This window comes from Podarcis pityusensis (genome assembly GCF_964106645.2).
Source record: "Podarcis pityusensis genome assembly, chromosome: 8".
NCBI lineage: Eukaryota > Metazoa > Chordata > Lepidosauria > Squamata > Lacertidae > Podarcis > Podarcis pityusensis.
In genome coordinates this window covers 5,305,242-5,326,661 of record NC_138033.1, presented here as the reverse complement: position 1 = coordinate 5,326,661, position 21,420 = coordinate 5,305,242, and the positions used below count along the sequence as shown (strand labels likewise).

General features: G+C 50.3%; 2 protein-coding genes and 1 long non-coding RNA gene across 10 annotated transcripts in view; 2 read left to right on the top strand and 1 right to left on the bottom strand.

Annotated features, from left to right (window-relative positions):
* Window positions 1-12,538, bottom strand: part of LOC308484547 — a 36,131-nt gene extending 23,593 nt beyond the window's left edge. The window contains exons 1-2 of one of the 3 annotated variants that reach the window (XR_013989961.1): window positions 12,399-12,538; window positions 3,025-3,198 (exon numbers count right to left, since the gene is read on the bottom strand). This is a non-coding gene — a long non-coding RNA (uncharacterized lncRNA). The remainder of the gene's footprint in view (window positions 1-3,024; window positions 3,199-12,398) is intronic. The other 2 variants (XR_013989963.1, XR_013989962.1) reach the window with 2 other exon arrangements.
* LOC308484207 (uncharacterized protein) lies at window positions 325-6,156 on the top strand. Of its 6 annotated transcripts, none has more exons than XM_081018952.1 (6): window positions 325-528; window positions 1,916-2,559; window positions 2,739-2,820; window positions 3,040-3,122; window positions 3,576-3,702; window positions 4,008-6,156. In XM_081018952.1, the coding sequence occupies exons 2-6, from the start codon at window positions 2,146-2,148 to the stop codon at window positions 4,868-4,870; spliced, it is 1,569 nt and encodes a 522-aa protein (XP_080875078.1). In that variant the 5' UTR covers window positions 325-528; window positions 1,916-2,145; the 3' UTR covers window positions 4,871-6,156. The 6 variants fall into 6 exon arrangements, with proteins under 6 accessions (XP_080875078.1, XP_080875077.1, XP_080875076.1 ...); XM_081018951.1 differs by having other exon boundaries at window positions 344-528; window positions 3,043-3,122; window positions 4,002-6,156; XM_081018950.1 differs by having other exon boundaries at window positions 345-528; window positions 2,129-2,559; window positions 4,002-6,156.
* A 299-nt stretch (window positions 12,539-12,837) lies between the features above and the next one.
* Window positions 12,838-18,056, top strand: HIPK4 (homeodomain interacting protein kinase 4). The gene is made up of 2 exons (XM_081018883.1): window positions 12,838-14,495; window positions 17,484-18,056. Exons 1-2 carry the CDS (start codon window positions 12,849-12,851, stop codon window positions 17,664-17,666), a joined length of 1,830 nt encoding a protein of 609 aa, XP_080875009.1. The 5' UTR covers window positions 12,838-12,848; the 3' UTR covers window positions 17,667-18,056.
* Window positions 18,057-21,420: the final 3,364 nt, after the last annotated feature.

Sequence of the window (21,420 nt, the reverse complement as noted above, 5' to 3'; positions counted from 1 at the left end):
GATCAAAGTTCGTAACCAGAGGTAGAAAAAATAAGAGAGTAACGCCGAAGGAAATGGGGCTGGGAAGAGGCTGGTGCGGTTTTAAGGCAGTGTTTGGCCTCAGAGTTCAGGTCTCGGTCCTTTCAAGGTGCTGCTGGCATCAAAATGAGAGCCAGGCTGGTGGCGAGGAAAAGGCCCGCCAGGAGGATGTCCTTGCAGGACCTTTCGTGCTCCTCCTGCGCCTGTTTCTAAGGGAGAGAGCAGCTCAGAGGCCAGTCCAGGGGGTCCCCCAAATAAGCCCCCCCTGGGTGCAGGCCATGCTCGGGGCTCCGGCATTGCAGAGGGTGAGAGGGGGGAGCTGGGGGCGCCCGGCTCGCCAAGGGTTAAAAGGAACGGAGCTGCATTCCTAGAGAGGACAGGAAATAAGTGGGGGATGCGGTCCTCCCGAGCAAAAGCCCCTCCCGCTTTCCCAGCTTCCTCCCTGCAAGAGGGGGAAGGTGGATTTCGTCTCCGCTGCAGGAGCTGCCTCAGTTTCCCTTCAGGGACCTGGTGAGTTTCCTCTCTTTTCTGCCTTAGGGTGCATTGGGGAGAAGTGGGGCGGGTCCATGGGGAGCCTGCTCAGCTCCTGCAGGTGGATCCCCAAGTCAGGGATAAGAGGTTCTGCCCCCCTTCTTCTCTGCAAAACCAGGGGGGCTGCAAGTAACAGGAGGTCTGCAACTCTCTTCTTCCTTAAAATCAAGACGCCGCTTGCTCCTTTGGGGGGCGGGCGGGCCTTGAATCAGGAAGAAAAGGGCATGCAAAGGAACCCCAATGGGATTGAGGAATCAATTACATTCATTAGCCCAGGTGGAAACATTTAGGGGTAGAACTAAAACCTTGGCCTCTATGATAAACAAAGTCCTTCCATGTCACAGTGCGCAGTTAGACCCATGGAACTCCCATCCACAGGAGGAAGGGATGGCCACCAAGCCAGATGGCTTTGGAAGAGGATGAGGCCAATTCAGGCTCCTGGCCCCCACAGTTGGAGGCCGTCATGCTTCTGAATGCCAGCTGCTGGGAAATGCAGAGAGAGAGAGTTATCCCTGGGCTCCAGGCCTGCTGGTGGGCTTCCCAAAAGGTGCCCCAGGTTGGCAGCTGAGAGCAGGAGGCTGGACTGGCTTCACCCAAAAGGAAAGCAGAGCCCAACCTGGTGAAAACAGAATAAAGGATGCAAGGAGGGAGCTGCATGGACTGGTTGGGCACAGAGGAATGGTGAAGGGACCAGCTGGGGAACCCACAAGGGAAGGAGGCTCTGGGCCAGAGAAGGGGCGGTGGGGCAATGATGAGTCGACAGAGGGAGGAGGAGGTGTCTGAAGAGGTAACAGGGCTTAGTGAGCGAGGGGAATCTGTGGCAGAGAGCAATCTAGATCCAGAGGCAGCAGATTCAGATGAGGGAGGCCAAGAGGTAGGGATGATTCTGGCTGGTGAAGAGGAATAGGGGTCTCCCCTCCTCCTGTGACAAGCTCCCCCCGCCCATATCATAATCAATTACTTGATGTTCACCCAAAATTCCCATGGCGGATTAAAACAGTAAATCACAATATTAGGAAGAGTATAAAATTATTACAGTCACAGAAAGAAGGCAAATCCTGTATCTCTCTTTTTTTAACACTGTCCTTTGGCCCCACCCACAAGTTATTTGGTCCCACCCACATCTTCTTTGGCAAGGTGAAGATCTGGCCCTCAGAATAAAGAAAGAGGGACCCACCCCAGGAGTCTTGAGAATGTGGGAGATTGCAAGTGCTGGAACATGAGGCAGAAGCAGGAAATAAATGTGCCCTGATATTTGGGGGTGGGAGGGACCCCCACTATTGCCTTGGGTCCCAGTTACACTTAGTACAGATGACTCACTCATCCATTCTGACTTCCTTCCTTCTTCCTTCATTTATTTTTTAAGGAAAGCTCAGTCTGAGTTGTGGTGCAGTCCAGCCCTGGTTCCTAGCAAGACTCATCCACGCTTGTCCAGGGAACATTTCTATTCACCTGACTGTGTATCAGATTTACCGGTATATTAGAAAAATATATTTTCTTTTTAGGATTTGCTAAAACCACTCATTAGGACAGGCAGAACTTGGCAGAAGACGTAGTGACTTCTTTCGATTTCTTGGAGGTGTCCTGAGAACAGAGATGGATGAGCAAGACTCAGCTGGGCCTGAAGCAGGAAGAGGCCATTCCATCCAAACTCTTAGCCAGAGAATAATCTGGGGAAATTCTGTCCAAAGGATCCTGGGTGAGGAGGACACCCTCCGCTCAGATGTGCAGAGCCAGCAGCTCGGGCGGCTTTGCTACCAGGAGGCCAAAGGACCCCGAGAGGTTTGCAACAGACTCTACCACCTTTGCCGTCAGTGGCTGAAACCAGAAACCCACACGAAAGCTGAGATGCTGGACCTGGTGATCTTGGAGCAGTTCCTGGCTGTCCTTCCACCAGAGATGGAGAGCTGGTTGAGGGAATGTGGAGCGGAGACCAGTTCCCAGGCGGTGGCCCTGGCCGAAGGTTTCCTCCTGAGTCAGGCAGAGGAGAGAAAGCAGGCAGAGCAGCAGGTGAGAGAGACTTTCCTCTGGATACTTCCAAGGGGCTCCAAACTTGAGAGTATCCCCCAATTCTCTACTAATTTTTTTGGAAAGCATCCGAGGAATGATATCCAATACCCCTAAAGTGTTTGTGTCCTTTGCCATTCCAGTTCTAATCTAATTCTTTTGAATGCTTGTTGCTCTTGCAGGGGAAGGATCAGTTTCCAGAAATGGGTCCGGATTCTTCTGAGGTAGAGAGAACTCCGTTGGACTCCAGAGAGAGGCAACTGGGTAAGGAGGAATGAGTTATTTCTTCCCCATTTTATCTACATCTTTTTTGGAGAAGACACGTGAAGTCAAGAGCCCAGAGAAAGGGTGATATATTTTTGCACAACTAATATGTGAAATGGTTACCAACGTCCACGTTTACATGGCTACCCTTAATTTTTTGAAGGCCCACCTATAGCTTTCTTTCTGAGTGAAGCATGCACTAACCTTTTTCTCTCATAGGAGACCGAACGATGCCAGCAAGACCTGTTTCTCCATCTTTTCTTGGTGGCGAAGGGGAAGCTGCCCCTGTGGAACCAGAGCAGGTAGGAGGAAGGAGCCATGTGGGGAGAGAGGATGTCATGGACGGGTTGGACACAGAGGAAAGGTGGGAGGAACTGCCTAGGAAAGAAGGGTTGAATGCTAAAATAGGCTTCTAAGCAGTTTACAAACCACACCAAACAGTGGCCAGGATTCACACCATCAGTCACACAATAGGGCTTTCCCTCTCTCATCCCCCCGGTCATTGCCCCCCTGCGAACCTTGACGTTGTCTATAGGGCATCAGGAGGGTCCTCCCCACCCGGCAAGAACAGCACACAGGGAAAGAAGGAAGGGGATCCTTCCATGTGGCAAATGGGGATGTGTCCATAATGAAATGTGCAGAAGAAGAATCCCATTAAAACATAACATCAGTTAAGAGGCAGAAGACAACAGAGCAAAGTGTAACTGTTCACCTTGATGTTGTCTAAGAGGACAACCTTTTTCCTTTTCTTTTAGGGTCCAGTGTGCTTTGAAGATGTAGCTGTGCATTTCACAGGCGAGGAGTGGGCGTTGCTGGATCCTGACCTGAGAGCTCTGCACAAGGAAGTCACGGAGGAGAATCGTGGGATCTTGGACTCTCTCGGTAAGGCTTCCTCTTGGATCATTCTATCTGCTTTGAAATTGAAGACATATCTCTATGGGAGGAACCTTTGGTTTTTCGATGGGGCTCAACAGCACCACCCACAGCCCCTAGGATTCTAATACTCCCACAGAAAACTGGGATGGAAGACTCATTATTATCATCATCATCATCATCATTATCATCATCTGTCAGATTTTTTGTTTCCGTTCTTGCTTCTTTCTGTCCTGGGTTGACTAAAGAGACGAGTGACATTAGAGATGGCACAGATCCCATGAGGCTCCAATCTGTTTCTCTCTCAGTTGCAGGTGGTGATGAATTGGAGCTGAAGAACGAGGGAGACCACGACAAAATCCACAGAGTGGGGAAGTCATATCCATATTCAGAGCGAAGAGGGAGCTTCAGTCAGAGCTCCCATTCCACTTCAAATCAAAGAAATCCCCTTGAGAAGAAACCCTATCAGTGCTTGGAATGTGGAAAGAGCTTCAGTCACAGAAACAAGTTCACTGTCCATCAGAGAATTCATACAGGGGAGAAACCCTATCAGTGCCAAGAGTGTGGAAGGAGCTTCAGTCAATCGGGCGCTTTAACTTCCCATTACAGAATTCATACAGGGGAGAAACCTTATCATTGCTTGGAATGTGGAAAAAGCTTCATTCAACAAGGCCAGCTTACTGTACATCAAAGAATTCATACAGGGGAGAAACCTTATCAGTGCTTGGAATGTAGAAAGAGGTTCAGAATATCAAGCCAGCTCACAGTCCATCAGAGAAGTCATACAGGGGAGAAACTTTATCAGTGTTTGGAATGTGGAAAGCGCTTCAGTCAGAGCAGCCGGCTCATTGTCCATCACAGAATTCATTCCGGGGGGAAACCATATCAGTGCTTGCAATGTGGAAAGAGGTTTACTTGGAGAATAAGTTTCACTTCCCATCAAAGAATTCTTACTGGAAATAAAACCTATCACTGCTTGGAATGTGGAAAAAGCTTCAATCACCAAGGCCATCTTACTATACATCAAAGAATTCATCAAGGGGAGAAACCTTATCAGTGCTTGGAATGTGGAAAAAGCTTCAGTAAACAAGGCCAGCTACTGTACATCAAAGAATTCATACAGGGAAGAAACCATATCAGTGCTTGGAATGTGGAAAGAGCTTCACTTGGAAAATAAATTTCATTTCCCATCAAAGAATCCATACTGGAGATAAACACTATCATTGCTTGGAATGTGGAAAAAGCTTCAGTCACCAAGGCCAGCTTGTTGTTGTTTAGTCGTGTCTGACTCTTCGTGACCCCATGGACCAGAGCACACCAAGCACGCCTGTCTTCCACTGCCTCCCGCAATCAGGTCAAACGCATGCTGGTAGCTTCGAGAACACTGTCCGACCATCTCGTCCTCTGTCGTCCCCATCTCCCTCCCCTTGTGCCCTCCATCTTTCCCAACATCAGGGTCTTTTCCAGGGAGTCTTCTCTTCTCATGAGGTGGCCAAATATTGGAGCCTCAGCTTCAGGATCTGTCCTTCCAGTGAGCGCTCAGGGCTGATTTCCTTCAGAATGGAGAGGTTTGATCTTCTTGCAGTCCATGGGACTCTCAAGAGTCTCCTCCAGCACTACAATTCAAAAGCATCAATTCTTCGGCGATCAGCCTTCTTTACGGTCCAACTCTCACTTCCCTACATCACTACTGGGAAAACCATAGCTTTAACTATACAGACCTTTGTTGGCAAGGTGATGTCTCTGCTTTTTAAGATGCTGTCTAGGCTTGTCATTGCTTTTCTCCCAAGAAGCAGGCATCTTTTAATTTCGTGACTGCTGTCACCATCTGCAGTGATCATGGAGCCCAAGAAAGTAAAGTCTCTCACTGCCTCCATTTCTTCCCCTTCTATAGTATTTGCCAGGAGGTGATGGGACCAGTGGCCATGATCATAGTTTTTCTGATGTTGAGCCTCAGACCGTATTTTGCGCTCTCCTCTTTCACCCTCATTAAAAGGTTCTTTAACTCCTCACTTTCTGCCATCAAGGTTGTGTCATCTGCATATCTGAGGTTGTTGATATTTCTTCCGGTAATCTTAATTCCGCCTTGGGATTCATCCAGCCCAGCCTTTTGCATGATGAATTCTTCATATAAATTAAATAAGCAGGGAGACAATATACAGCCTTGTCGTACGCCTTTCCCAATTTTGAACCAATCAGTTGTTCCATATCCAGTTCTAACTGTAGCTTCTTGTCCCACATAGAGATTTCTCAGGAGACAGATGAGGTGATCAGGCACTCCCATTTCTTTAAGAACTTGCCATAGTTTGCTGTGGTCAACACAAAGGCTTTTGCATAGTCAATGAAGCAGAAGTATTTGTCTTTCTGGAACTCTCTAGCTTTCTCCATAATCCAGCGCATGTTTGCAATTTGGTCTCTGGTTCCTCTGCCCCTTCGAAATGCAGCTTGCACTTCTGGGAGTTCTTGTTCAGATTCAAGCCTTTATCAGGAGAAACTGGCCACTCTCCAGGCACCCGGCTTGATCTCCTGTTGACCTCCCTGTCTGCATTCCCCAGCAGGATCCAGGCAGAGGTCGCGATAGGCGATCCTTCTCAGAGTGAGAAGAACACACCCCCTCTTTCCTGCCCCCCCAGGCAGGGGAAAGAGATAGACAGAAACGTATTTACATTCCTTTATTTCTGTCTTTGCAGCGTTACAAAAATCATGACTGCTCTCTTCAAGCTTCAGCAGTCGAGAGATAAACTCCTCCTGTACTTCCTGTACAGCTCATATTACACTCTGAGCTAATTCCAGTGCCCTCTGCACTGTGAATTGACTGTCCCTCTGTTTCCCACGGAACAGTCCCAACATTCCCATTATGTTTTGCTTTCAAGCTACCAGCTCGCGGCCGCATTGCTTCTATATTGTACCAGTTCTCGGTCCACATACTGCTTAAGCCTGCCTTGTAGAATTTTAAACATAACCTTGCTAGCGTGTGAAATGTGTGCAATTGTGCGGTAGTTCGAGCATTCTTTGGCACTGCCCTTCTTTGGGATTGGGATGTAGACTGATCTTCTCCAATCCTCTGGCCACTGCTGAGTTTTCCAAACTTGCTGGCATATTGAGTGTAGCACCTTAACAACATCACCTTTTAAAATTTTAAATAGTTCAGCTGGAATATCATCTCTTCCATTGGCCTTGTTATTAGCAGTGCTTTCTAAGGCCCATTTGACTTCACTCTCCAGGATGTCTGGCTCATTCTATCATTTTTTAGATTGCATCCCAGTACAGCTTTCACCACTCTTTTGTTGACTATGAGGGCAACTCCATTTCTTTTACGGGATTCTTGCCCACAGTAGTAGATTTGCCCAATCCTGTCCATTTTAGTTCACTGATGCCCAGGATGTCAATATTTATTCTTGCCATCTCATTTTTGACCACAGCCAACTTACCAAAGTTCATGGTTCTTACATTCCAGGTTCCTATGCAATATTTTTCTTTAAATCATTGGAGTTTCCTTTCGCTTCCAGGCATATCCGCAACTGAGCGACATTTTGGCTTTGGCCCAGCCGCTTCATCAGCTCTGAATTTACTTGTACTTGTCCTCCGCTCTTCCTCAGTAGCATGTTGGACACCTTCCAACTTGAGGGGCTCACCTTCCAGCATCATAACTTTTATATGCCTGTTGTCTTTGTCCATGGAGTTTTCTTGGCAGCGATACTGGAGTGGCTTGCCGGTTCCTGCTCCAGGTGGATCACGTTTGGTCAAAACTCTCCACTATGACCTGTCCATCTTGGGTGGCCCTGCACGGCATAGCTCATAGCTTCTCTGAGTTATTCAAGCCCCTTTGCCACGGCAAGGCAGTGATCCATGAAGGGGAAGGCCAGCTTACTGTACATCAAAGAATTCATACAGGGGAAAAACCCTATCAGTACTTGGAATGTGGAAAGAGATTCAGAATGAAAAGCCATCTTACTGTCTATCAGACAAGTCATACAGAGGAGAAACCCTATCAGTACTTGGAATGTGCCAAGAGCTTTATTCGAAGAGGCCACCTCTTGGCCCATCAAACAATTCATACAGAAGAGACACCGCATCAGTGCTTGGAATGTGGCAAGGGCTTCAGAAGAAAGGGCAGTTTAACTTCCCATCAGAGAATTCCTAAAGGGGAAAAACCTTATCAGTGCTTGGAATGTGGAAGGGGCTTCATTGACAGACGCCATTTCACTGTCCATCAGAGAATTCATACAGGGGAGAAACCATATCAGTGCTCGGAATGTGGAAAGAAATTCACCCAGAGTGCCCATCTCACAACCCATCACAGAATTCATACAGGGGAGAAACCCTATCAGTGCTTAGAATGTGGAGATTCATTGAGAAGGCCAAACTCATGATCCATCAAAGAATTCACAGCGAGATGAAACTATTTCAGTGCCAAGAATATGGGAAGAGCTTCAGTCACAGGGCCCGTCTCGCTTCCCATCAAAGAACTCACTTTGGGGGAAATTATAGTAGTGGCTGTATACAGATTTATTTTTAGGAGACTTTAGTTTGTATGAGGTGAGGATTGTAGCTGGGTTCTTTGCCACATCTGGTGCCCCATAGCTATTTCAACTACGTAACCAAAACTGTGACTTGCAAGTTCTTGGCCAAGGTGTTTAATAGCTTCTTCAGAGTTTCCTTTCTCTTGGCAGATCAGGATGAGTAGGTGACAGCAAAGGTTGCACAGTTTTTAGCTGGGACAATTAGAATAAGCTCCACTATTTGACTATTGACTCAAAACCCTACAACGTATTCTATATAACAGACTTTTAATTTTTATTCTTTGTATATTGTATTGTTGTTTTATTGGTATGGAATCTTCACCCAGTCCGTATTATATTTAAACCACAATGGCAGCAAAATGCTCTTTCAGGCATGCTTGTGTATTTCAAACAGTTGCCCTTGTCGTAACTAAAGTCTTTCTCCAAATTGAATCCTTCTCAGTGGCTGGTTAAATTAGCAAGTTATTTTATCTCCTCTAGTTCAGAGCCTGCCTGTTAGTTGAGTCCAATTTTTAATCTTAAAAGACAGAGGAGTCCTCCACTCCTGGCGCCGGCTTTGGAGAGTTGCTGTGATGAGCGATACATTGCACCCAGCATCCCCCTGCCCCCCCGCATTCCTTCAGGACAGGCAGCAGGTATCGGACAATCTACGGGTGGGGTGCTCCCCCCCCAGCCCTGGGGGGGGCAGTTGGGAGGATAATTACTCCCATATTATCCTCGTTATCCGCACGAAAGGGCTCCACTGTTATGGGTGAAGCTGTTCACCATGGCAGCCAAACAGGAAGTCCATCATGTCTCCTTTCAGTCTCCTCTTCAGGCTAAACATACCCAGCTTGTTTTCCAGACCTTTTAATTTTTGTGGCTGAACTGTATTCATAGAATACTGTCTCTTGCATTGCTTCATTTTTGAACGGCTAAAGATTGGATTTAAGCTCTGCTAGAGCGGCTGTGTGTGTGCTTGCCTTGCATCCTTTAAAACAGGAAATGGCTGTTTTTCTTTGCTCGCTATCCAACACACGTGCTTCTGTATAGGATTACATATACTTAATATGACTCTCTCTTTTAATAATTAAATGGCCATCAAAATAAACCTGGGAGGTCCAGCCCACAATAAAAGACCACATGACACACCCGACTTTCCCTTCTCCTTCCCACAACCACTTTCCCACAGGTTGGCCTCTAGGGCTCCCTTGCAGCCAGATGGTTCCCTCATTCCACAGCACAAAACAGGTTCACACAGAAAATAGGAAAATTGTCCCTTAAAAAGCTCAACAACTTTAGGGGTGACCTGGTTTTTACATGGGAAATACAAGATAAACTAGGGGACTCCTGGGCCCCCAAGTTCGAGGGGCCAGAAAGGGAGTCTCCAGCCTTGTCTTCCCCCTATTTCTGCAGGTAGACCCCTTCTGCTTGCATTGACTTTTGGGGTGACGAAGCAAGATGGTCCAGGGGTCAAACTCCCCTGAGGGAACCCTCCACCTCTGAGGAGAAAAAAGCCCTTCTTATTATCCTCCTTCTTAGGCCTCAGACACAGAGAGGGGCTTTCCCTCCTTGCCCCCTTCGCCTGTTCTGGCCGCTTGCCTGGGATCTCCCAATGGAGAGGCCTCCGTTGGGCCAACATGATGAGGAGAGACGCTGCCCTGCAGAGGCAAAGCCATCATGGCAGGAAGGCAGCTGAGGACGCCCCGTGAGCGCTGGCACCCGAAGGTGCCACCCTCCTTCAGCTGGGAGGAGAGTGCATGAGAGCCACAAGGCCCACAAGGGAGCCATGGCATCTCGGGGAGCGGCTGGGGCCTCCGGAAGAAACAAAATGGCGTTCCCGCCTTTTTCGGGAAAAGGCGGGAAATGCCATTTGGCCCTCCCACCTCCATGGGCTCCTCCTGGGCCTGCCTGGCCATGTGGGGGGTGGAATCCAGCTGCCCCCAAACTCTTCCCTACCCCAGACAATGGGGGGGTGAATGAGAAGCTGGGAGGGGGAGCAGCCAAGAGGGAAACTCGGGGGGCAAACTCCCTCAGGAAACAGGACGAAGGAGAGGATGAGGCCAAGGGAAAATCCTCATAAAACCAGCAACCGTTTCTCTCAGAGACTTGAAGACCCTGCCTGTCTCCAGAAGGGGAGTCATCCCCATCTAGTAAAAGACTCTATGAATTGAAAGTGGAGGCGCTATATGTACTTTTCTTTTGGGGTGAGCTGGCCTGACCAAAAACTCCTCACAGCTATGGGCAAAGGCTGGCTGGGGGGCCTCCCAGCCTGACCCACTCAAGCAGCAGAAGGGGTTGGGTGGAAGCCGAGGGCAGGCTCCCTCAGAAAATGGTGGCCTCTCCTTCCTCAGACGTCTGTCTGTCTGTCTGTCTGTCTGTCTGTTTGTTTGTTTGTTTGTTTGTATTTTAAGAAATATTTTTATTTGTCCAAAGATATACAAAAGTTCACACTGAATAGGAAGTATCTTTTAATGATACAGCAGAATAAAGGTGCTTTTACAATCTAATCTTTTAAAAAAAGGAACAGTAGCAAAAAGAAGAAAGCAAAGAAAGGGGGAAAGAAACAGAAGAGAGAGAGAAAATAAAGAAAATGGAAGGGGAAAAAAAGATTAAAAGACTTCTGGTTCTTTGTCCTGCAGCTAAATACAGTATCCACTCATTAACCTCCAACTATTTTATTATCTACAAGCCAGTGATTTTTTTCAATCTTCAAATCCAGATGTCACAAGTTCATTTTCTCTTTCATGCAAATAATCCATAAGGAGATTCCAAACCTTAGTAAATGTCAATGATTTTTCTCTAATTAAACACATTAGCTTTGCCATCTCAGCTAAGTCCAATAATTTTCTCAACCATTCCTCTACAGTAGGTAGAGCTCCATCTTGCCATGTTTGTGCATATAACAACCTCACTGCTGTAATCATATATTGGAATAATCTTCTACAGTCCTTTTCCAGTTGTGCTTCCTTGGAGGTTTTTAAGTAGAGGTTGGATGGCCATCTGTCAGGGGTGCGATTCTTGCATTGGAGGGTTGGACTAGATGATCCTTGAAGTGCCTTCCAACTCTGCAGTTCTAGGAGACTATGAAAGCACAGAGCAGGACTTAGCACCGCTGCAGGAAGAAAGGCTTGGGCCACGAAAAGTTCACCTGTTACTGGAATTTTAAGGTGTCATAAATAATATGAATGTTCCTAGGTGCACAAGGTAAACATACATGTGCATAAACCATAAGCTGGTAGAAGGAAGCTCTTGACAAAACCTTTCCCAATAGGCAGAGTTCTTTTCACTTGCTAATCCCTCAAATCCACTAATAGACAAACTTCTCACCAGCCCCAAAATTGAGTTCCAATTAGATCCTGCCTCCACTCATTCTTCTCTGGCAGATAATGAACCTAGGGGGATACTGGGTCCCTTGATGGGGAGTTGGGCTGTACAAGCCAACCCCCAAATTTTGTCTAATATCAGACTCAAGGAAGAAGCCACGGGCAGAGCCTCCCTCTTCAGCAGAGGCCTACCTAGGCTCCCTTGCACCCGGAGAAAGGAGTTGGGATACTCAGGGGTAGAAGGGGGGGAGGCTTTGGCCTGCAATGCTCCCTCTTCTCCCCTGCAACAAAAGTGGAGGGTGGAAGTTAACTTGGGGCATAGCCACACTTCCTCTTAGCACTGTTTCCCCTGGGGGAAACCACTCTGTCAGCACAAATGACAATTTGGGTTCCTCCCGGATAGCCATTTGTGCTGAATTATCACTAAAGAGCAGTTTTTCCCTAGGAAAGGCGTAGGGGTAGGGGCAAAGGAGAAGCAAGGCACAGCACAAGCGGAAGTTTGGAGGAGCCTTCAGCCCCACAGCCTCCTATGAGATGCACATCAATAGATAGGAAGCTGTCTCATAATGAGATCATTCATCCACCTAGCTCGGTATTGTCTAAACGGACTGGCAGCCATAGTTCTCCAGGGTTTCTGGCAGGAACCTCTCCCAGTCCCACCTGGTGACACCATTGGGGATTGAACCTGAGACCACTGCATGCCAAGAAGACGCTCTACCTATGACTTTTCCCCTTTAATGGCAGGTGCCAGTTTGGAAAGACCCAACATATAAACTGTAGGGATGGCTAAGTCGGGGCTAGAGATCCTTTGCTTTTCAGTCACACAACACATGCTCTGAAGGCGGTGTGGGTGTGGAGATAAAGGAAGAACTCCCACCTCCTTACAGACGTTCACCTGAAGAACCAAACTCTTGGCAAGATGTCGTCTTCATCCCCATCCATGGACACTGGAGCCTCCTAAAGTGAGGGCTGCCTCTCAAAAGGTATCCATTCAAGACTCAACATGTGGGACCCTGCAGTACAGAATGGTCATATCTCAGGGGTCCTTTGCTAGTGCCTCCTGCTCCCTGGTTTCACATTGGCAGGAAAGCATTTGCTAGCACAGAAAATAAGTGCTGTTGGGGACCCCCTCCATGGAGTCGCCTCCCTCCTCCCACCTCCATAACAGAACCTTCTCAACTTGGCAACTTTGGAACTGAGTGACTGTTGCATCATCTCTCGTTCCGGAGTCAGGCCGGGGTTCTCTTGGCTCCAGGGCGCGGCTGAACCTCTCTTTGCAAGAAGCCACGTTGCACCCGTGTTCCTGAGCTTGGGCGAGCCCAGAACGATGGTCACAATCGAGTCGGAATCGGACTTCTACGACGTGTTTGAGATCCTGGGGAAGGGCACCTTCGGGGAAGTGGTGAAGAGCTGGAAGCGCAGCACAGGCGAGATGGTGGCCATCAAGATCCTGAAGAACGACTCCTACCGGAGCAGGATCATCAAGAATGAGCTGAAGCTTCTGCAGACCATGTCCGAGGTGGACTCGGAGGAGTCCCACATCGTCCAGTTCCACGAGTTCTTCCACGACGAGCTCAAGTTCTACCTGGTCTTCGAGCTGCTGGAGCAAAACCTCTTTGACTTCCAGAAGGAGCACAACTTTTCCCCGCTGCCCGTCCGGCACATCCGGACAGTGACCATACAGGTGTTGAGGGCCCTGGCCAAGCTGAAGGAGCTCTCCATCATCCACGCGGACCTGAAGCCCGAAAACATCATGCTGGTGGACCAAGTCAGGTACCCTTTCCGAGTCAAGGTGATCGACTTTGGCTCAGCCAGCATCTTCAACGAGGTGCGCTACGTCAAAGAGCCCTACATCCAGTCCCGCTTCTACCGGGCGCCCGAGATCCTGCTGGGACTGCCCTTCTGCGAGAAGGTGGATGTCTGGTCCTTGGGCTGTGTGATGGCAGAGCTGCACCTGGGCTGGCCCCTCTACCCTGGCAACAACGAGTACGACCAGATCCGGTACATCTGTGAGACGCAGGGGATGCCTAGGCCCGCCCTGCTCAACGCGGCCAGGAAGGCTCACCTTTTCTTCAAGAGGAGCCAGCACCCTGAGGTGGTCAACTCCTGGCAGCTGAAGACCCCGGCGGAGTACCTGGCAGACACCAAGGTGAAGTCAGTGGAGAGAAGGAAGTATGTGCTCAAGTCCCTGGACCAGATGGAGACGGTCAACGTCCACAGGATGATCTACCCGGACACGGAGGCTCTGGCCGAGTACTTTGACCTGCGCAGCATGGTGGAGCTCATCAAGCGCATGCTGACCTGGGACTCACACGAGCGCATCACGCCCAGCGCTGCCCTGAAGCACCCGTACGTCTCCACCCAGCCGCTGAAGCAGAACTACGACCTTACGCAGTACTACCAGTTCTGCCTGCGCAGCCTCCATGAGTCGCTGCCCAGCCACAGCAAGACCGAGGAGGAGGCGCAGCTCTACAGCGCCATGGAAGAAGAGCGTTTCTACTCAGTGCGCGACAGTTTCCAGGAGGAGAACAGTGCCCACGGCATCCAGAGGACCACCAGCCAGATGGATGACCTCAGCATCGCCGAGGCCGGCCAGGAGGCACCCCTGAAGGTGTGGGGAGAAGGGCCCAGCGGGGGGCTGTATGAGCCGACCCACCCCGGGCCCCCGGAGGCGGCATCCGGCCGGCGCAAGCCTGTCCTGCAGAGCCTACGCTTGCGCCAGGAGCAACCGCAGCAAGAGCCCATCCCGGCCTACTACCGGAACCGCCGCGGCAGCCCCCGGCACCGCAAGGCGTCCCACCATGCCAAGCCAGACCCCACCTTCGAGAACCTGATCCTGCTGGGGCAGTACTCCCCTGAGGAGCCCCCCACGTGGGAGAAGGAAAGCAACGCCAGCACAGCCTCCCTGCCAGAGTCCAACGCCAGGGAAGACCCCGGCTACCCCAGGGGCTTGATGCTTTCGCCCACCACTCAGGTAACGAGGGCTGGGGAGAAGGGGCCACAGCAGGGCGGGGGGACTGACCTGCTGGGGTCTCGGAGGAGCCGTGAGCCCAAAAGTTGAGGCAATGGATGGGTCTCGGCTGAAGATGGGTCTTGGGGAAGAGTCATGGGTCAAAGCAGGGCATCTGCGTTGCAGGTTCAATCGCTGAAAGCAGCTCTGGGTAGGGCTGGGAGAATCATAGAATTGTAGAGTTGGAAGGGACCCGAGGGTCGTCTAGTCCAGCCTGCTGCAATGCAAGAATCTCACCCATGACAGATGGCCACGCAACTTCTGGTTAAAAGCCTCCAAGGAAGAGGAGTGTCCACCACCTCTCATGGGAGTCCGTTCCACTGTTGAGAGCCAACCCTAGAGGGCTATTGCTGCTGGTCCGTGTGGACAATACTGATTAAGATGGGCCAAAATGGCCTGACTCAGTATACAGCTGTGTTCCTCTTCCTGTGTACCAAAGTAAGAGCCCAAGGCGTGTCCTCAAGTGTTGGAACTGGGCCACCACCAAGCCTCTGGAGCAACTTCTGCAGTGGGCTGAGCCAGGAGAGGGTGCACCTGTGAAGGAGGAAGGAAGGGTCTCCAAGGATCCAGAAGGTGCTGGAAGGTCCCTTGGAAACTCTGGCAATACTTTAGTTACCAGGGTTAGGCTCCCTTTCCCTCCACCCAGATAGAAAAATCGGCTGCCCACCTGCTCTCAGACCAACCGTGACTCCTTTTGCCCCCTGTATTGCTTTGTTGCTTTCCACACATGCCCCCTTGGTTCCACGAACTTGTCCCTAGTGCCCCCTACCCCACCTGATTAGAAGCATTATTCAGACCAGTGCTTGGTAGGACCCCCAGATAAATTATAAACATTCACAATTTATTCAAAAGCCACTTACAACTATTTAGCTGAATTAATTCATCAAAACTTTTTAACTTGGTCCGGAGATGCCCGGTTTTCAAAATCTGACAGTCCTTTGGCAAGAGTCTTGGGTACCACATTCAGCAAATTCAGTAAATTCCTAACACGATGGATGGATGATACCAGTGTCTGGTTTAAAGACCCTTAGCAGGAGCCGTAAATCACCACCCCCAGCACCTCCCTGACACCCACTTGCCTCTTAGCATCCCCACTAGGTAATTCCACTGTCTCCCCAGAGGGTGGGACCACTCCCTTCCTCTGGGAATTGTTGGTCTAGATCAGTGTTTCTCAACCTTGGGTCCCCAGATGTTGTTGCACTACAACTCCCATCATCCCTGACCTCTGGCCTTGCTAGCTAGGGATGATGGGAGTTGTAGTTCAACAACATCTGGGGACCCAAGGTTGAGAAAGGCTGGTCTAGATCTTTCCTGCCTTCCAGACAAGCTTGAGCCAGGAGGAACCTAACATTAAAAGGCCAGGGTGAAGGAAGAGCACCGTCAAAGTCAGGGTGGTTTGAAGGTGCAGGGGTCTCCTCCCTCAAGGTCTGCTGCCTTACAGGGAATCCTTTCACAGCATGTGAAGAGCAAGGTAAGGGGGCAGGAGCTTTTCAGAGCTTGGTTGTCAAGAGTTGCTCCCCATAGAAACAACTTGCCAGCCGCTTGCAGGCCTCTGACCTCCCCCTCCCGCCCCAAATGCAATGGGGCAAGGGGCATTCCCAGCCTGCCTCCCCTTTCTGCCTGGCACATGGTGACTGCAGCACAGACATGCTCCTTGCCAACCTGCCAGGACCACGGCTTCACTCGCCTTGCTGCAGTTTTGGTTTGGAGGCCAGTGCTACCTGACAGCAGCTGGTCGGAAGCCTGGAAGTGAGGGTTTGGTGCCAAGAGCCAGGGGTGGCGTTGTGGTTAGAGTGTTGGGCTAGGACCTGGGAGAAACCAGGGCTCAAATCCCACCCCCCACAACTCGGCCATGCTGCTGATCTGGGGCCAGGCACTGTCTCTCTCCGCCTTGCAGAGTTGTGGTGGAGATTAAATGGAGGGGAGAAGGATGAACATCACATTGAGCTCCCTGGAGGAAAGATGGGCTATTAAAATGAGTGAACGAGGCTTGGAGGTAAACGGCTGAGAAAATTATGTGAAGATGGAAATATATGGGGGTGCAGTGGGGAATGAAGCCTGACACCAAAATATTCAGCAGGGAAAAGCAGAATTTCTCCATCTCTCGATGATGGTGAAAAGGACACAGATGTCCTATTATCACAAAATCCAGGTGAGATTCAGGTCACAGCGCCAGGTGTGGGGTGAAACCATCCCACCTACTCCAGTGAACCAGTGGGTCTTGTGGGGAGAGAATTTTGTGCTGCAGCAGCGAAAGAGGCAAAGCCCATCCTCTGGGAAGAGATGCAGAGCGAAACAAGTATCTCGCTGCTGTGAGCTGCGCATGGGCATAGGCACATCAGGAAACGGGTTGCAGTTCCGACGGCTCCACTTCCCAGTGGGTATAGCAGGGCTGGGGAAAAGGGCCAACTGCCTTACTCCCCACCTCCAAAAAAGGGACAGATAAACCAACAGGTGTGATAAGGTGGGGGAGTCTGTAATAGGGGATAATACGAGAAAAGTTTAGGGAGGAGTGAGAGAATATTATTATTATAGAAAGGTCGCAGTGCTTGGGACTTAAATTTAGAGAAAACGTAAGTGAAAGAAGCTTCTAAAACTATTCATGCTATGGGGAAAATTCATAATGCTCGATAGAGCTCCCAGGCAGATAGCCACAGGTCAGGGATTCTGTAGCTATGATTCCAGCACTGCAGCGGGTTGGACTAGATGACCCCTGGGGTACCCCTTCTATATAGCTATTATCTCCAATCACCTAGAGCTACTGCTTCACAAGTGCCCTGAAACATATCCCCCTCCCTGCTGACCACCAGGGCTGCTTGCACCATGAATGCAGAACGAAACACAGAACCAGAGAGCTGGAAGGGAACCCCAGAGCCACCTAGCCTGCAGGGAACCGGGGGCTGGTGTTGGGACGTGGGTCCAGTAACGCAGTGCCGTCTTTCTCTTTGGCAGAGAGCGCAGCCAGAGGTGTACGAGCCAGCCGCCCAGCTGCCTGGGCCCCCCAGCTGGCTGCCGAAGGAGAACTGGCTGGCAGAGCATGGCATGGAGCGGGGCCCCCTCAAGGCAGTGCTGCACGCTTCCCGGAACCGCCACCAGCTGCAGCCGTATCTGCAACACATCGCCAGCCACCACTGACCCCGCGGGCCCTCCCCACCCCCCCACCCCGGAAGAGGGCAGGCGCAGCAGAGAGATGGCCCCAGCCGGGGGCCTTCGAAACAGATTCCTTTGTAGCCACTAAATATATAGACTGTTCCTCGCTGCCCAAAGCTACTTGCTTTAATAAAAGCCACCTTACTCTTACTGAACTATGCGGAGCCCTGATGGCAGTGCGACAAGGTGCACCAGGCTGGATGGGGCGGAGGGGGGGGAAGTCCCCTCTATTCCAGAGCAAAAAAAGGCCTGCCAGTCTGTCTTGGCAAACTGCAGCCTGCCCCCCCCCCCACCGCCTCTATCCTCCCAGCAGCGCCAGATGCGCACAAACACACTTGACCACAGCAATAATAAACTCTTTATCCAATTGCAGAAGGCGTTGGCGGCACGTTTGTCTAGGGACCGGTCCACGCCCCACCCAGACCAATGCATGGCTTCCCACCCTGGGCGATGGAAGGGTCTCAGTCCCACGGGGCAGCTTCTGCTTTTTAGGCCAGCCACTTGCTTGTGGGCCCCATCGGCCCATCTGCTAGTTGGGTGCTCATTCCCCTACCCTCGCCCTATGGTGGTTCAGACCAGCACAGCTCCTTGTGGGGCTGCCTATGGGGTTTGTGACCAAAGGGAGCGCCCAACAGAGGCTTCTCGCACCTGCTGCACTGTCCGACTTGCAACACAACAGCCCTGTATTGTAAACAAAAATGTGCCCTTTTCCCCCTTATGGGTATCCAAGAGCCCATATAGAGTCCTTACATAGGTTCCCTATTGGTAAGAGAAACTAACAGAGGCCAACCAGAGAATATTGAGAAGCAAAGCCTGATCTTTATTGATCTGTTGCAACAGGGTCCTCACTCACCACACACATGCAGGAGGGAGGAGGAACCTCGAACAATGGCATGCAAGGCCTTTTATAGACATTTGAAATTCCCTGCCCTGAAGCTCAAGACCACCCCTCCATGCACCATGCATACATCACAGAACAGGTGTAGCTAAAGACCACCACCCCGATATACATCATACCTACATCACAGAAAGGGTGGTCTACAGCAGAAATCTGAGTGCTATGTTTACCTCCTGTCTGCCAGGTTACCTGTTTAATGGTCACTTGATTGGATTGCCTGGGGAGCCTGGCCAGTCTTTTGTAATGATAAATACTTAGTTCCTGAGCCAGGTCACAGGCTCATATCTTAAATGTGCCCTTAAGACAGGATTTGTGAAGGAAAAGACAATGGGGAGGCTTTTCCATTTTCCTTTGACCTGGCAGAGAAAACATTTGGGAATCAAAAATGGTTTCAGGTCGGTCTTCCTGTGCTGATCTATGTACGTGCTTGGTTGGTACACTTATGAACATTTAAAATATATCTAAGACCTCAAAATTCCTATCACACCTGCAGGGCTACCAGGGGTTTTACAGCTGCTGCTACAAACCTGCTCGTTCTCTTGCAGCCCCAGGTGGGAACCTGGGATGAAGGGATGACTTTTTGAAAGGTCCTGAGCCAGGGCACCCAGCACTGCTCCGTTCAACCGACAGCCCTGCGGTTTACTTGGGAGTATAGAAGCAGCCCACACTCTCTCCCAGACCTCAGAAGGGTGTGATGGTCACTTACAACTGCAGTCCTGAATTCCCAGTAGCCTGAATGCCAGGCAATCCTAAAGCCCTGAGGGTGGCCACTGCACACACATTTCAGCTTCAAATTCAGGCACTTGCTGGGGAATAAAAGGAAAGGGAAGGGGGGAAGCAGGCAGAAGAGAAAGGCAGAATATGAAATAACCTGAGCTCTGCCTCCGCAATGGAACAAATCCAAGCCGATCCACTACACTCCTTGTTCAAGTATCAGCAAGGTGGGTTGACTTCACAGTTTTTATTGTCTGACATTTTATTATGTTTTTATATTTTGCTGGAAGCTGCCCAGAGTAGCTGGGGAAACCCAGCCAGTTGGATGGGGTATAGATAATAAAACTATTATTAATATTATTATGGAAGAGCCTGCCTTGGATCCCTGGTGTTGGAAAGGGAAAAGGGTCCCTTGATGTTGGGAGGGGCAGGAGCTGAAAGAAGCAGCCCAGCTTTGGAAAGGCTCCTTGCTCCCTTTCTCATGGGAGGAGGGGACTGTTGGCTCTGTGTGGTTAGGTTTCTCAATCCCTCAGGTACTCACTTTAAGTGCCCTCTTTGCCCATGAAGAGGCTTGGCAGGAGATCCCTGACACACAGGAATTGTGGGCAGCTGCCCTTTCTTTGGAAGTGCATTGGCAGGCAGCCACAGAATTATTAGAATCATAGGTTGGAGGGGACCAACCTATGGAGGGGATCCCAAGGGTGATTTAATCCAACCCCCTGAAATGCAGGAACCTCAACTAAAGCATCCATAGCAGAGGGCCATAGAAGAGTCCTGGCAGGGAGAGGGTGTGGCAGGCCTTGGAAATGGCCTCTCTGGGGCACACAGAGAAGGAAGTTTCCCTGAGAGGACAGAGTCTCAAAGATGCGCATTCCCAGCATGTTTGCACTTCCGTCCCAATGATGTCTACGCTGGCTTGGTCAAGGCCGCAGAATGGAAGACAGCAGGATCCCCAAGGTGGGCTCTGTGGGGAGATGGCGTCAGGCACTAGGCTCACTGGCAGACCAAGTCTGCACTACAAAGATGTCTGCAAACATGACATGAAGACTGGTAACATCCATCATGTGGGAATCCCTTGCAGACAACCACCGTGCCTGGAGACAGACAGGCTGTGTGGCCATAGCCATGACCAGAGGAGGAATGGCCGCTGGGAGGAACACAGAAGAAACGCCCTGGTGCGTCTGCAGCAGCACAACAGGACGCCTTCCTCTGCCCCGGCTGCAAGAAAACATGTCTCTCCCATATCGGTCTCTGCAGCCACAGCAGGTGCTGTGATTCTCCAACTGTTTGACTTCACCCCCGAAGGCGCACCCCTCCACTGTCTCTCCAGACAGACGGATGCCAACCATATCTCATACTTCCCAGTTAATTTCCCCATCACATTTTTTGTGGGAGTGGAATTGGTTTGTTGCCCAAGAGCCCTAAGTTGCAAAACCTGAATTTGGTAGTATGGGATTGAATCCCATCACGAAACAGCGACAATCTGGAAGCACCCCTACATGCTGGACAGGTTCAATTTTGATATTATTATTATTATTATTATTATTACTATTATTATTATTAGATTACAGGGCAACTCTCGCTTCCTGCGGCTTCCAGCAACTGGTTTTCAGAAATACTGTACTGCTACCTTCGACCGCGGAGGCAGATCAGTTTCCAAAATTGCACGGCCATTGCCATTTGCAAATGACACAAAGGCAGCACTGCGGACGAGGGGGAGCCCAGTTTCAATCTGGGCTGCAGGAAGGACCCAGAAGAGTCAGGCAAAAATCTCTGCAGGCAGAATCAAAGAAGAAACTAACGCAGCAGTTTGGGGCTTTCTCCTCCGGCCCTCGTCGCGGCCACCTAAGAGTTAATAGAGCAAGGGGAGGTACCATCAGACACCTTGGGGGACGGACGGATGCAGAGCAGAGGATTCTGACCTCTTTTCCCAGGGCACAACAAAAAAAATCCTTCACCCACTTTTTATCCCATTTTATTCCTTACTATTCAGGGCTACTGGGCCCACTTCCTTCCCTTGCCGCTTCAGAGTGCCCCCCTTCACTGGCTATAATGGTTCGTCCTGAGGGGGGTCGCGCCTCCCTTTGTCTCTGCCGTCCTGGGAAGGAACCATTCTCACAGAGGGGG